Here is a 13,723-nt window from a genome sequence, read left to right on the forward strand (position 1 = left end):
ATAATAATAATAATAATAATATTATATTTTATTAATTTCATACCTTTCTTAATACTCCAACTTTGGTTTTATGGGATTACAAATGTTTAAAATGGTTAGTTTTTTTTTTTTTTTTTTTTTTTAAATCCATATGTGACTGCCCGTACAGTGCTGCACATTCCCAAGTGGCTCTCTCTGCAAGGCTAAACGAGACATACACTATATTAGGTCAAGTACCGTAAGGACATTTCCTGTTCCGTTCATTGTGAGTAATGGTGTGTCTTGAGTACCTACTTGCTTAAATTTAGTTCGTACAATTATCAAACCCATACGCAGATATTACAAAGCCATTCTTGTTCCGTGTTAATGGTGGAAACTCCGTTGCGTGAAGCTTAGGACTGCGTGGGCTTGAACTTTGCGGTTTTGACGGGTGTCTGCTCCATGGAAGCAGAAGCGGCGGGGCTGCGCTGGGTGCTTTCGCAGCGTCTGATAGCGGAAAGTGAATACTCCCATGTTAGCGAAATTCACCAAAAAGCACTAAAGGGCGTGCAAGGTAAACTCGCTGTTTTAAACCATAGCATACGGTGCCTTTCGTCCAAGACGCCTTTAAATATTTATTAGTATCGAAGCGGACGAATCACGTAAGGAATGTTTTGTTTGTTAATCTTTTTTAAGTTTTGTTTTATTCAATTTATTTATTTGCTTTGCATTGTAATTCGACACCCACGTATACGTCATATTAAACTGTACTTGGCGGACAGCTTGACGTATAGTTACGGTAAACTATAGTAGGCTACTTAACGGTGTTGACCTAAAGAAATACTTAGTGTGATATTTTACAATGATAAATGAATAAATTCCCAAAATCCCCAACGCTATATGACGATGAATCGTAACATTGGTAACAACTCGAAGTACGATATATCTGTAACGGCGGAGGGGTATAGTATGTCCGCTTGTACCTTATTTAGCATCATGGGTTGCTTTTTCTTTGGAATTAATATTGGTTCATTATAGTATCTTAACTTTAAGTTAGAGTAAAGGCAGCAAGCCCGTTATGCGCTTGTGGCTTTAACACCGCTTACAAGAGATTCCCAGCAATCTGTCCCAAAATTGCGAAGCAACTAGTAAAACTATTTTAAAGAACAATTATAGTATATGGGACATACTTTATTAGTTTTGTGACTCTGCATTGTATAAGAATGACTGTCAGGGTTAATGTGAAGATTGACAGCCAGCAGGTGACGATCTTCTTTAACTGGTGTTCTAGTTGTTGCTCATCGCTGCTGAAAGCTTCGGACGTTGTGCTGTTTCAGAACAGCCGGGCTTTTGTTCAGGCTGGTTCCCGTTTTTTCAGTTTCGCAGGGACAGGTTCTGAGCGCGCTGCTCCTGCCCTGTGCGACTTAACGCTGGGCCGTAATGCTCCCTCCCCGAAGACGGAGAGGAAACACAGCATTCAACATGGGCAGCTGCTTCTCGACAGACAGGTTGGACAGTGCGGACGATACGAAGCCCTCTACCACTGCAGAAGAGAGGAAGAGGCAGGGTGACGTGGAGATGCAGCGGGAGGAATCCGGTGCTCCAGAGAAACGGTAACCACTTCCTCCTTCTGCCTGGAAGTGTGTCGGTTAGGGACAGAGTGAACCAGTACAGTGAGGTCCTTCAACAGCACCAGAAAGGAACTTAATGCAAAGTGCCCCAGAACACATCCTCCGTAAACTTTGCTGGCCTGGCCTGGCCTGGGGGAGGGGAGGGGAGGGGAGGGGGGGGGGGGACTTTGTAAATTGTTGCGAATTAAGTGTGACTGCCTGTTATCAAAAGAGGCACTCAGTAACATTTGCTGTAGGCCCTCTGCCATGATGGGCCTAGGGGTGCACGCCCCCCGCCTTCACCACTACTTCACACCACCTCAGTAAATGAAAGTATTACTTATGTATAACAACGATAACAACAATAATAAAATATTAATAAATCAGGGAAAAAAATAAAAGACCGAATGTAGCTCATACTCTGAAAATCCATTCATGTTACCTTGTGTCCTGCACTCGAGCTGTGCCTTGCTTTTTAATGAAGATATTTAATAATTTTTTCCTGAAAGATTTATTATTTCTTTTTAACACATGAAGAGGAATGCCAAGTGAGGCTGAGAATACACAAAGTAAAGAAAAACAGCTGCTTGCTATCTGTTCTGCCCTGCAAAGGCAAAACACAGTTTTCAGATCAGTTTAACTTCAACTTAACCCTAACTAATTCATTTCAGTTTAATTTGTATAGCACATTTTCACAACATTGCATTGTCTCATAGTGCTTTACAATGTCCCTGCCCAGAAACCCCATTGAGAAAAGCCAGAATTGAAAGTGACAAGAAAAAATTCCCTAGAAGGAAAAAACCTTGGGAGGAACCAGACTCAAAGGGGGAGCCCAACATCCAGGGGCCGGCAGAGGAAGTCAAATGAACAACATGGCAATATCCTCATTTACACAGTGCAAATTTTAAGATTTGAGTATATATGCAGGGGGCACGCTGATGCTGGTGCTGCTTCTGATGGCAAGATGAACAGGTCAGGTACAGCAACAGGTCAGGCAGCAGAGATGTCACAGTAACTGCATATTTTATCAAAATTGAATTATCACTGAACATCACTGAAATCTGGTCTCTATAGCTGTTTCATCTTGTGACAAAATGTTTTAGTTCAGCTATGCTTAGTTTTGAAGAAGCCAGGGTGTAGCTACAAAGTCCACACTAAAACCAAGGCAAGCGCCCCTTCTCTGTTTCATTGTCAGCGTAGTTACTGTGTTTTGCTTTTGTAGGGCTATATTATACTATCATGAATTGTGTTATTAATACGGTTATGCTTTTCTTTAAAATTCTCTTATCTGCCGCCTGGTCAGTATCTTTATGGCATTTTCAACGAGAGTATTAACAAGAGGAATTTACAAACGCTTGCGAAAAAACATTGCTTTAAAATTGTAGAATTTAAAATATCGTTATTTCTTTATTTTGGAACTATAGATGACAGTACTTTTGTTATACTAGGGAGGCTATATGTGTGCGAACCGAAGGCAGCTGGGAATTGTAGTTTTTTTTATGTAGAACGTAAGCAGAATTACGCCTGAACATCCGGTCTTTTAAACGCCAGTTTCCGGTAACTCAGCCGGCGCCTACAGTGGAGTATTGGTGTCGCTTAAAAATATCGATATGCATTTGCATTCTTCTTCGAATTAAATTTACATCGTATAGCTAACAAACTGAAGTAGTGTGTGTCGCTGAATCCTGTAACGCCAACCGACGTGTAAACTAATATCAGACTTCTGGCGGGGTCTCTTGGTAAGTTAATCAGCAGTTATTATCGTGGGCGAGATGAAGTTAGACGATGGCTGGTGAGCAGCTTAAGAAACGAAGCATTAGCCTTTGAGAATGCTGATGGCGGCCAATCCATAGAGGCCAAGGAATGACTGTGTCTGAGTGCAGGCAGAAAGCAAACGCCCTGGTGCCTCCGACTGCAGCGTTAGGCCGCTGTCAGGTGTAAGTCACCTGTCCGGTGTAAGTCACCTGTCCGGTAAGCCGCCTGTCCTGTTTGCTGCCTGCGCCTTCATCATTGTTTTGTTATACACGAGTGGCCAAAACTGTGGAAACACCTAGCATGTTTGACATTATGCTTTAAAAATTACTTCACGAATATTGACAATAATGTTTCTAAACAATCAAAGAATGTACGCAAGACAAAGTAAAAAAGTAAAATAAGAAACAACTTGCAGTACGCGTATAATAAAATATATAATACGGGGGGCGAAGTATCCAAAAGCTTGTTTAAATGAAAAAGTTTTAAGATTACGATTGAAATGCTCCGCTTGGATCAGCTGCACCTAGGAAGATCATGTGATAACCTTTTGGCAACAGACTGTAAGGCACGTCGCCACGAATCTTTAACTCATGAAACAACTAACAGGCCTTTTTCCTGAGCACTCGAGTGGTTTACTAATTTTCAAGGTGATCTATAAAATACTTCTGGGCTTGACTATTCAGAGCCATGTGGATAATAATTAGGATCTTAAACCGTAATTCTAAAATTGACGGGAAACCAGTGGAGATATGGCAGAGCTTGGAGGTTTGTCTTAAATGAAAAAAAAAACAAGATTGTATAAGTGATTTAATATTAGCATCAAAACATAATGACTGATCTGAAGACTCTGAGATTACGTACACCAAAAGGCAAAATCTCCCCACTGATAAACTGATGTGATTACAAATATCATACATCGGATGATTAAATAAGTAACTGGAATAAAGTTCTGCAGTCGCTAAAAATTGGAAGTGTCGCCACAATTTTTGCCACTAGTGTGTGTTAACATTTAATTGGTTTATTGAAACAATCTGGCCAGTTGAATGTGGCCTGTTTAACACTTTTTTTTTTTTTGCTGAACACTACCATGGCCATTTAACTTTATTATTCAAGTGAATTAAATTATGGGTAACTGTAATGGAGCCTGGTATTTATGAATAGTTGTTTAATTTTTGGACATAATGTTGTATAATGAGTCATTCCATTGTAATTCAGAAAGAGAGAAGAGAGAAGGTGATTCTTATTATTGACACACCACAGTACCCAGTATACAACAACAAAATCTGTCCTCTGCATTTAACTTGTGTGTCATTTTGTGTCATAGGAGTGGGAAGTTAATTCAGTGCCCGGGGAGCAGACTATGTCGGGGATTTGAAGCAGTAACGTTTCCATCTTAAGCATTAGGCCACTACCACAAATGCGTCACCATTTTTATTTTGATAAAATCTGGCATGTGAGTTACGCATACTTTCCAGAGATTAGAATTTTTTATTTAGTTTTTTAGGGCTGCATAACTCGCCTATAGCTAGTTAGAAAGCCCAGAGGACTCTTTCATGGTATTGTCAGATTTTAATTTTTGGATAAGTCTAATCTCTCAAATTGCATTTTCACTACTTTCAGTTTTTTTTTAAAAAAGGGGGGGGGAGAGTTTCTCAATATGAAGAACGCAAAAGCCGTACTTGGCAAAACCGGTCTTGCTAACTTGCCATCCAAGAATGAACTTGGAGCTCAATGAATCATGGGATTGATCTCATTTGGCAAGATATTTTCCATTTGGTATTTGGGGCGAGGCAAGAACGACATCCGGGGATTTTTACCGTCCTCTGTGTACTTCTGTTCTTCAGTGTTGGTAGACGAGAATACAAGTTCGGTCAAGTACGCATATTGAGAAACACCCAATGATGGATTTGGAATATGAAGTTGGCTTTTATAGTGAAATACATTTGCTGAGTCATGGATACCCAGAAGGGTGGCGCAGTGGTTTGCACTGCTGCCTCACAGCAAGAAGGTCCTGGGTTCGGACCCGGTTCCTTTCTGTGTGGAGTTTGCACGCTCTCCCCATGTTTGCGTGGATTTCTGCCCGTGGGCTCCAGTTTCCTCCCACGGTCCAAAGGCGTGCAGGATAGGTTGATTGGTGTGTCGAAATTGGCCCTTTAGTTGTGTGTGAGAGTCTGTCCTGCAGTGTGTTGGCGACTGCCCAGGGTTGGTTCCTGCCTGCACCCATTGTTCCTGGGATAGGCCCCCCCCCCCCCCCCCCCCCCCCCCCCGCGACCCCAGTTGGGATTCAGCGGTTTCAGAAAATGGATGGATGGATGGATGGATGGATGAATACCCAGGAAGATTCAGGGAGACCAGCGTTTAAAAGGATTCAAGTGTTTTATTTGTCACGTGCAAGGTGTACAGTCAGGCTATAATCTGTAGTGAAACGCAAGATGGACAACTAACTAACAAAAATATACTTGAATGCAAACAGACGAAAAAGTAACAGCATAATAAATGTAATAAATAATGGACTATATTATACTGGGGGCTCAAAATGAGATGTGCAACACGGTTCAGATAAAGTGCAAGGTGTATAAATAAGCAGTTAACGTTAACATAACCATTTATAAGATGCTTGTTGCCCTGATGGCTTGAGAGTCCAAGGTTCTCACTGAGAGAAGTACTTCCCAGCAGAAGTGACTGATAAAGAGGTAGTTATTCGGGTGGGTTGTACCCCTGCTGATTTTGGCAGCTGTGCCCCTGCATTGTCTGAGGTAAAGGTCCTGGAAGGGGAGAGGCGATCAGCTGAAGGCACCACCACCTGCAAAGCTTTGAGGTCCAGAGTAGAGCAGTTACCAAACTGGGCTGAGATTCCCATGGTGAGGATGCTCTCCAAAAGCAAGGTGGTGAACCCCCTTATATATTTCATAAAAATGGCCCAAAGTGTAGCTTAAAGTGTGCAAATTGTTTTGAAGGACTTTCCAGAAAATTCCTCCTTTGTCTCACAAGATGACGTGGTTTGCAGGCCACATCACATCCATTCATCGTCAGCTGGAAAAGAGAAGGAGAGATCCAAAAGTGTCTGTTCCATTAGTGAGACTCATGGTCACATCACCACCACATTTGGGATCTTTTTATTAAAAAAAGAAAAAAAACAAAACAAAAAAAATGCATTTCAGGACTAAGTCATTTATACATCAAATTTAATCAAAATCAAATATGGCGAAGCACAAACTTTTGTAATTGATCTGCTGGGCCAAAACACTGGGTTTGAAGAAAAGCGAAAACGCTTTATTTAATAAAGCATCAAGAAGTATTTTTTATGTCACATTTGTAATAAAGTCTGTATGCAGTGTAGAGGATCCCAATTTAAAATGACAAAGTAGCTTAGAAATAAAACTCCCAGTTTTTCAGCCGTATTTAGCTTGCTGACGATTGTACGTTGCGTCACATTTTATTTTGATTGTATTTTCAAAAGCAATGCTTTTCTGGTATTTTGAGATCTTGATAACCAATGAATTCCACGAGCGGGGTGGGTAGGTGGTGGGGTACCGGCCAATTTTGTTCCTAAAATATCAAAATGCCACAGTATACTATTAACAACGTTAAATCTGTTGGAAAAGTTCAATCAATGTTATCGATCATTTGTTGCAACCCATGTTCAGCGACATTTTCTGTTTGGAATGCACAGTGAAATGAACGAATGCATTTTTTGACATGGATGGAATCGATGATCAATACGAAAAGCATGCTAATTCTGGCTTTGAGTGAGTTATGGCTGTTGCTGGGGATGTCAGAGGCGTCACTTATAACTTTAGTTTGGGGACGTTTTGGTTACCCAATATATTATACTGGAGACAATTGAGAAAGAGTAGTTGATAAGAGAGATCTGTGAAGACTGTGTGTCAGTTCTGTTATACTGGACTCTGATATGTTGCTGGAAGCGCATCCAACATATTAACTCATTTGAGACGACATCATCAGAGGGTTTGTGCGACCGAAGCAGGGCAGAAACAGCTTCTGGAACTTAGTCTTCTGTAGCATCTAAGGCGCTTTTTGCAGGAAATCCAAACCAAGCTTAAAAGAAGGAGGGGAAAAAAAGCAACTACAGCCATATCAGAATTGCACCAAACCGTGAAACCAAAACCGAGGTCTGGTCCTAACTGAATTTCTTTGAATGTTCCATTTAATTTTGATTCCTCTCTTTGCCTTAGTCGGAGAGCAGCATTGGAGAGAGATGTTGGCATGGTGGAGACCTCTGCTGACATATGGGATGAAGGTGACCACATTTTGCCCCTAAAGAATGGCGCCGTAAGCTGCACGTCCGCTGTGGTGATTGAGGACCCTTACGCCAGAGCAGAGGATGGAGCCATAGCAAACCAGCAGCATCATCCGGAGCACAGGCAAATTGCCGATAGACCCAAAGACCAAGCCTATCCTGAGGCGGGCCGCTGTCCAGGAACCTTCCTAAAGTCTAAGCTTCTTCAGGATAAGTCCTCATTCTGTAGCGAGTCCCAAGCGGGGACTCCCTGTGAAAGTGTCCCCAAGCTGGCCGACTCAGAGCGTATCCATGTAGCAGTCCCTGGGTGAGTTTGTAATGCTTCTGCCTGGATCCTTTGGGGATCTTCTTGGCAGTTAATTTCCTGTGGATGCTAAAATCTGGTCTTCACATGTCAGCTGGAACCGTTTTTAGTGATTATTTTTCATGTCCCACAAAAGCTACAGTAATAGACTTTTTTTAAAGATACATACAGAAATCAATTGAACATGTGTGTGTGTTGATGTCTAACATACACTGAGGAGCCAAAATATTACAACCACTCGCATGTGAACCAAATAATGTTGACCGTCATAAAAAAGGTGTTTGTGAAGATTTGGGATATATTACACAGTAATATTCGGTACTAGTAGTTGATATGTTGAATGCGGACGCAATGGGCAGGTATCAAGACCTGAGTGGCTTCGACATGGGCCAAATCATTATGGCCGGATGACTGGGTCAGAGCATTTCTGAAACTGCAAGGCTTGTGGGGGCTGTTAGGCTTGGTCAGCTGCGAGGAGCGAGAAACCTTGACCTGGTGGCCAAGACTCGTTGATGCAGGAGTCAAAGTCACTTAGATCTTTATGCTAGTCGATTCAAATAAAGTTTTTGTGGGGCAAAATCTGTTCATCTTAAACATAAAACATTTTTTCCGTTTTAATGATTGTGTGGGCCAGTAAAAATAGCTCAGGGGGTTTGCTGTTGCCCACGTCCAGCTCAGGGTGAATGTGATTACAGAGAAAAGGTCCTTCATAGGTGTTTAAAGAGGCATTACCTTTGGATTTTCCGCTGATGAATTTGTGGAATCTTAATATTGGCTGAATTTTATTGGCTGGTTATCGTATGGGTTGAGCCCTGATATAGGCTGCATTGAGAAGCCATTCATTTAGAAAGTGTCACGATGACGGTACATTTATAATGAAAGTCAGAGGGAGTTGTGTCTCTGGGAAATTCCAGAAGCATATGTGTGTCGAATGAACGAATTTCTGACTAATTGCCAATATCTGGAGCCCAGGTTTGAAATTCTGGGACTTGCATGCAGTCAGTGAATGGTTGGTTGTGGGTGGACTGTGGTCAGATGATCATTCAGCCTTACAAAATGAAATCGCTTCGGTATTCTTACTTATTTGGCATGTTTGAGCTCTTGATGTTTCATCGTCTTTGCAGGAATGTGGATCTTGCCGCCGACATGCGTCAGGACCAGAGGCCGATCCCGACGGCTAAAGTCAAGACAGAAGAGAAGACCACAGTTGGACAGAGGTAACTAATGGTGAGGTGTTCCTGTATTTCCACTAGGGGGCACCCCATGACCACACTAGCAAAACTCTGCATCGATCGTTCTGTTTGACACCTGCTTACTTTGCCCTCGGAGACTTGGGAATAACTTCACTGTCACTGTCAGTCACTGTCATGTATTTTCTTTTACCAGCTTTTAAACAGCTGCCTGAAATGGACACATCCTCTACATCACAATGGCAGATTTTAGTGAATTGATGGTTTGCAGCAGGTTACTATTAAATAACCATACCAGTCTTTACTGGACTTTACTGGGCTGGTGTGAGCCTAACAGTGTGGTGGTAACTGGGAAGAACTGTATTTAAAGTTCCTGCACTGGGAGGCTGGTTAGGGTTAGTGCCTTTGGAAGCGTTTTAATGAAGGCTAGTGTGCTGTATCATGTACAGTTAGGGTGCCTTTCCACTGCACCCAGTACCATACTTTCGGAGGTTTCATTTTTCCTTTGACTTGTGGTGAGTACCAGTACCAGAAGTGTCAAACCAGTTGGGAGACTTCTTTGTTCTTTGGTACTTCGGTGCTTTGGGGCGGGACTTGATTTATTTGTCGATTGGTTATGCAAATAGCCTGCCGCTGAAACACAATACAAACACCGCCTTGAAAACAGTTCAGAAAATAATGATTAAAAAAAAGCAATTTGGTCGTAAGAATATATATGACAAAAAGATGCAGGTGGCATGACTAGAAATGGAAAAGTACGGTAACTGGTGCAGTGGAAAAACGCCCTTAGTTACTGACCTTTGCGGGCCACTGTTTGTTCATATCCACAGTGAAGCCAGTGAGAAGGATAGGGCCTCGAGTCCCCAGGAGGGGCTGTCTGGAACAGGGAAGCCGCTGCTTCCAAAGGAGATTATCCCAGGGCCGCATGCTGGGAAGGACGCAGCAAGAACAGATAAGGGGGCTGCGCAGGACAACCTTGTCCGATCCCAGGCTAAAGGCCCAAAGGACTCAGCCGGCCAGAGCCATCCTGCGGATGTAAATAGAGAACCAATGAAGGCCGAGGGTAGCATTGGTCCAACAGATGACGACAGTGGGTATGCATGTGCTGTGACTGTTATTTATGCCAGCTGGGGAATGTATCAGAGTGACGAGGCAAAGTCACATGTCTGGTCTCATGCTGTGAGGTTTTTAAACATTTTCCTGGGTGATTCTCATGGATCGGCTCTGCATCCCCTTGACCCCTCCCTGCACTGCCTTTATTAAAGTTCACTTGGTGAATCTCCCACTTTTATCCTTAAACACTTGCATCTCGGCCTCCTGTAGGGAAATAGACCTGTACCGGGGGGCTGAGGAGATTGAGGAGGAGCGTGACAGGCGGAGCAGGGCACGGGAGCGACTCTCCGGGGAGCAGCGTGGGTACCCTCCCTGGGTGGTGTCGTGGGCTGCTGACGGGACTGGTTAGGATGGATATCTTTTACAGGCGTGTCTATGAACCGTGCGGCGATTGGGGGAGATCATGCCGGCTGACTGTTACGCCGGCTGATGCTTATGCCGGATGACTGATACGCCGGCTGACGGTTACGGTGATTGTGTTCTTCCTCCTATAGGTGACGCAGCCCCTACGGACCAATGCAGCGTGGCACAGGAGGTGGGCCTGCTGTGCTACAGTGAGAGAGAGTGGAGGGGCAACACAGCCAAAAGCACCCTCATCAGAAAGGTGAGCAGGATCCCCCTGGCACCCCCCCCCCCCCCCCAGGCTCCTGCTTCCTGCTGCACCTCGTAATTGCCAGCGTTTTCTGCCCCGTCCCCAGGGTTACGAGGTTGTCTACCAAAGATTCCAAGGCCTTCGGCGAGTGAGGGGGGATAATTACTGCGCCCTGCGGGCCACGCTCTTCCAGGTACTGTGTCACCACCAGCCTCCTGATTGGCTCCAGCAGAGAGACATCACCCAGGTGCGTTTGTGGCAGCCATCTTGGCAGACTCCTCAGCTGGACCAGCCCCCCCCTTACGCTTGAAACTTGTTTCTGGAAGCCCCCTCAGGAGTGTCTCTGTTGTAGTGGCCACTGGAGTTGCTGGAACAGGAGGATTTGATCAAACTTTGGAGGCTCCCCCTGGACCTTAAGGAGCAGGGTGGGTTTGGCTCCACCACAGCGTGTCTGAAGTACTTCCTGGACCTCCTGAAAAAGAAGGTACACCCTCCCCGGCCACCCACGTCGCACCCATGTGATCTGCATTTGGGGGGTTGTTAGGGACCTCTGTGTCTGTCAAGCCACGCCCAGTGCCTCACATGTGCCGCAGACCCTCGTCATCCTCCGTATTGTATTCCTGTAAGGCCACTCGGCATTGGCTCGTCGTCTGGCATGTCGTGTCCTGACGCCGCGTCTCTGTGCCCAGTGGCAGCAGGCAGCGCAGTCGTGCAGCATCGTCGAGAGGCAGCGGACGTGCGAGCAGCTGTTCTGGGGCGGCAAGTTGGAGTACGGGCTCCTGGAGGCGGTCAAGCTCCTCATGCTGTGCACGGCCGTGGAGCTGCACGGCCGCATGCACAGGGGCGACCCCGTACCCGACTTCAGCTGGCTCCTGTTCGCCCGCGACTCCTCCAGTTGTCCACGGGCGTTCCTCACCAACCATCTGAGCCTAGTGGGCTTCAGCGGCGGCCTTGAGCAGGTCAGCCTCCCATCTGCGCGGCCAAGTTCTACCACGCAACGTCACAATGATGGGTGTGTCTGAGTCACAGAGGCAGCTCGTGAGACCCGAATTGGCATGTCCCAAATCAGCATGAACTTGTAGTGTAACTGAGTCTAACAGTTATACCCGACGTAACCTTGCACAGGTATATTAGTGTTTTTGTTCTTGATCTTGCTGGGAAATCTTGGGTGTCTGTGGTTGAGTCCTGCCTTTAGGGCTAGACACACACAGATTTGCGTGTTTGTCTGTCTTTCCACACCCTCTCTGCGGCTCGCCGCACGCTGCCCTGCTGAGCACACCCTCCCATCAGCCCTGCGGGCCTGTCGGAGAGGTGCACAGTCATTTCAAGGTCCTCCCTGTTAGTCTGCAAGTTGCACCTGTAGCACAGGCCTGGTGGCTTCTGTCCTCTAGGGGCGTGATTCATGGTATGTTCTTCATGTTTGGGCAAGTGATGCTTTTACTGATGTGGCTAACTGGTAGACTGATAGGTCAGACCTGTTACTGTATCTTCTGAGCTCTTTGCCAGTCAACGTAAGAGCCCATTATCTGTTAAATTCGGTGAGCAGATTCTTCCCACCGTTCTGATTCGATCATTCAAATAATGAAACCTGCCAACAGCCCCATAGAATTATTCGTCCACTGAAACGTGACCTTTCTTCCAGGTGGAGATGTTTCTCCTGGGCTACACCCTGAAGAGCACCATCCAGGTGTACCGTCTGTACAAGGCCCAAACGGAGGAGTTCATCACTTATTATCCCGATGACCACAAAGATGACTGGCAGCACGTGTGTCTCGTCACTGAAGATGACCGTCACTACAACATTCCTGTGGCCAGGCTGGATGGCGCCAACTCACAGGAGCCCCGGGGCACCACCTGCACTTCTCCAAAGAAGCTTTCTCTGTGAGTGACATACTACTGATGGCCACCAAACCTGCAGAGCAGGTGGACACTCAAGCAATTACTGACTCTCGCGTCGGTAAGCAACAAGACTACTTTGTGACTCTTGTGATATTTGGAATAATGAGGAAGAATTGGTTTGCAAATGTTTGTTTGGGATGAAGGATGGTGCTGATGGACCCTTCAGCTTCACCTCGGCCAAACCTTCTTGGTTCCCCGTGTTTTTCTATGGGGGGTAGGACATCCTGGCAGCCTGATTACTAATGCTGTATCCTTTGGTTCCTGGTACTGCTGGAGCTTTTTCTTGACTGGTCTTAAATAAAATCAGCCTACGGGATTCTCTTATGAAAATATTTTGTGGATGCTTTTGTCCAAAACAATGGAATGTTGGGATGGTTGATATCCTGTATGCATTTGGGGTTAAGGGCCTTGCTCAGTGTGGATAGAAATAAATACTTTGCCTGTATAGGATTAGAACCGGCAACCTTCCGCTCGTGCGCATAGAACCCTATAACCCTGAGGTGCTTAGCAACTCTTTGGTTTGTACTGGCTAAAAGCAACATTTCTGCAGTACCTGTTGCAAGGTTTGGGATGACTGGACTGCCACAGAGAGTGAGGTTGGCATAGGGAGCAGGCTTTGACTGCCTTAAGGCTCGTTTATGCTTTATGTGCAAAAATAAATGCGTCAGTTCCATTCCCAGTAGTTTCTTGCGTTGGCACACATCCACTATAGGGCGGAGCAGTCACAAGTTTCTGACAAACATGGTGACGGTGAAGGAAATCGTAATAACGTACACCTCAAAGAGGCAAAAACGGAGGTGGCGTTGTAGATGGTGGCTCAAACGGGTGTTTAAGATTTCGCACCCTGAAAAAATGATTATCGTGTGCACGCGATATATTATCATGAGCGCACAAGAAATTAGCCAGACTTTAAAGCAGTGGTCACCAACCTTGCTCCTGACGATCTACCTTTTATTCTTCAGTGCAATAAATGCCCACTTAACGTCGTGCACTATACCACAAAGAACCGCTTAAAGCACAATATCCTTTGCATGACTGTCA

At 45.0% G+C, this 13,723-nt stretch overlaps 1 protein-coding gene and 1 long non-coding RNA gene across 6 annotated transcripts; one reads left to right on the forward strand and one right to left on the reverse strand.

Annotated features, from left to right (window-relative positions):
* The first annotated feature begins 250 nt into the window (after nucleotides 1-250).
* otulinb (OTU deubiquitinase with linear linkage specificity b) lies at nucleotides 251-13,012 on the forward strand. 5 transcript variants are annotated; one of them, XM_049010970.1, is made up of 12 exons: nucleotides 251-532; nucleotides 1,337-1,571; nucleotides 2,308-3,307; nucleotides 7,520-7,891; nucleotides 9,013-9,105; nucleotides 9,909-10,172; nucleotides 10,402-10,535; nucleotides 10,686-10,795; nucleotides 10,890-11,030; nucleotides 11,136-11,267; nucleotides 11,473-11,742; nucleotides 12,426-13,012. In XM_049010970.1, the coding sequence occupies exons 4-12, from the start codon at nucleotides 7,551-7,553 to the stop codon at nucleotides 12,666-12,668; spliced, it is 1,728 nt and encodes a 575-aa protein (XP_048866927.1). In that variant the 5' UTR covers nucleotides 251-532; nucleotides 1,337-1,571; nucleotides 2,308-3,307; nucleotides 7,520-7,550; the 3' UTR covers nucleotides 12,669-13,012. The 5 variants fall into 5 exon arrangements, with proteins under 5 accessions (XP_048866927.1, XP_048866924.1, XP_048866923.1 ...); XM_049010967.1 differs by lacking the exon at nucleotides 2,308-3,307 and having other exon boundaries at nucleotides 251-620; XM_049010966.1 differs by lacking the exon at nucleotides 2,308-3,307.
* Nucleotides 5,681-9,070, reverse strand: LOC125740146 (uncharacterized). Its single transcript, XR_007397457.1, has 2 exons — nucleotides 8,969-9,070; nucleotides 5,681-6,356 (listed from the first exon to the last, which is right to left on the reverse strand). It is a non-coding gene; the product is annotated as an uncharacterized LOC125740146 (long non-coding RNA).
* Nucleotides 13,013-13,723: the final 711 nt, after the last annotated feature.

Source organism: Brienomyrus brachyistius, chromosome 4, assembly GCF_023856365.1.
Source record: "Brienomyrus brachyistius isolate T26 chromosome 4, BBRACH_0.4, whole genome shotgun sequence".
NCBI lineage: Eukaryota > Metazoa > Chordata > Actinopteri > Osteoglossiformes > Mormyridae > Brienomyrus > Brienomyrus brachyistius.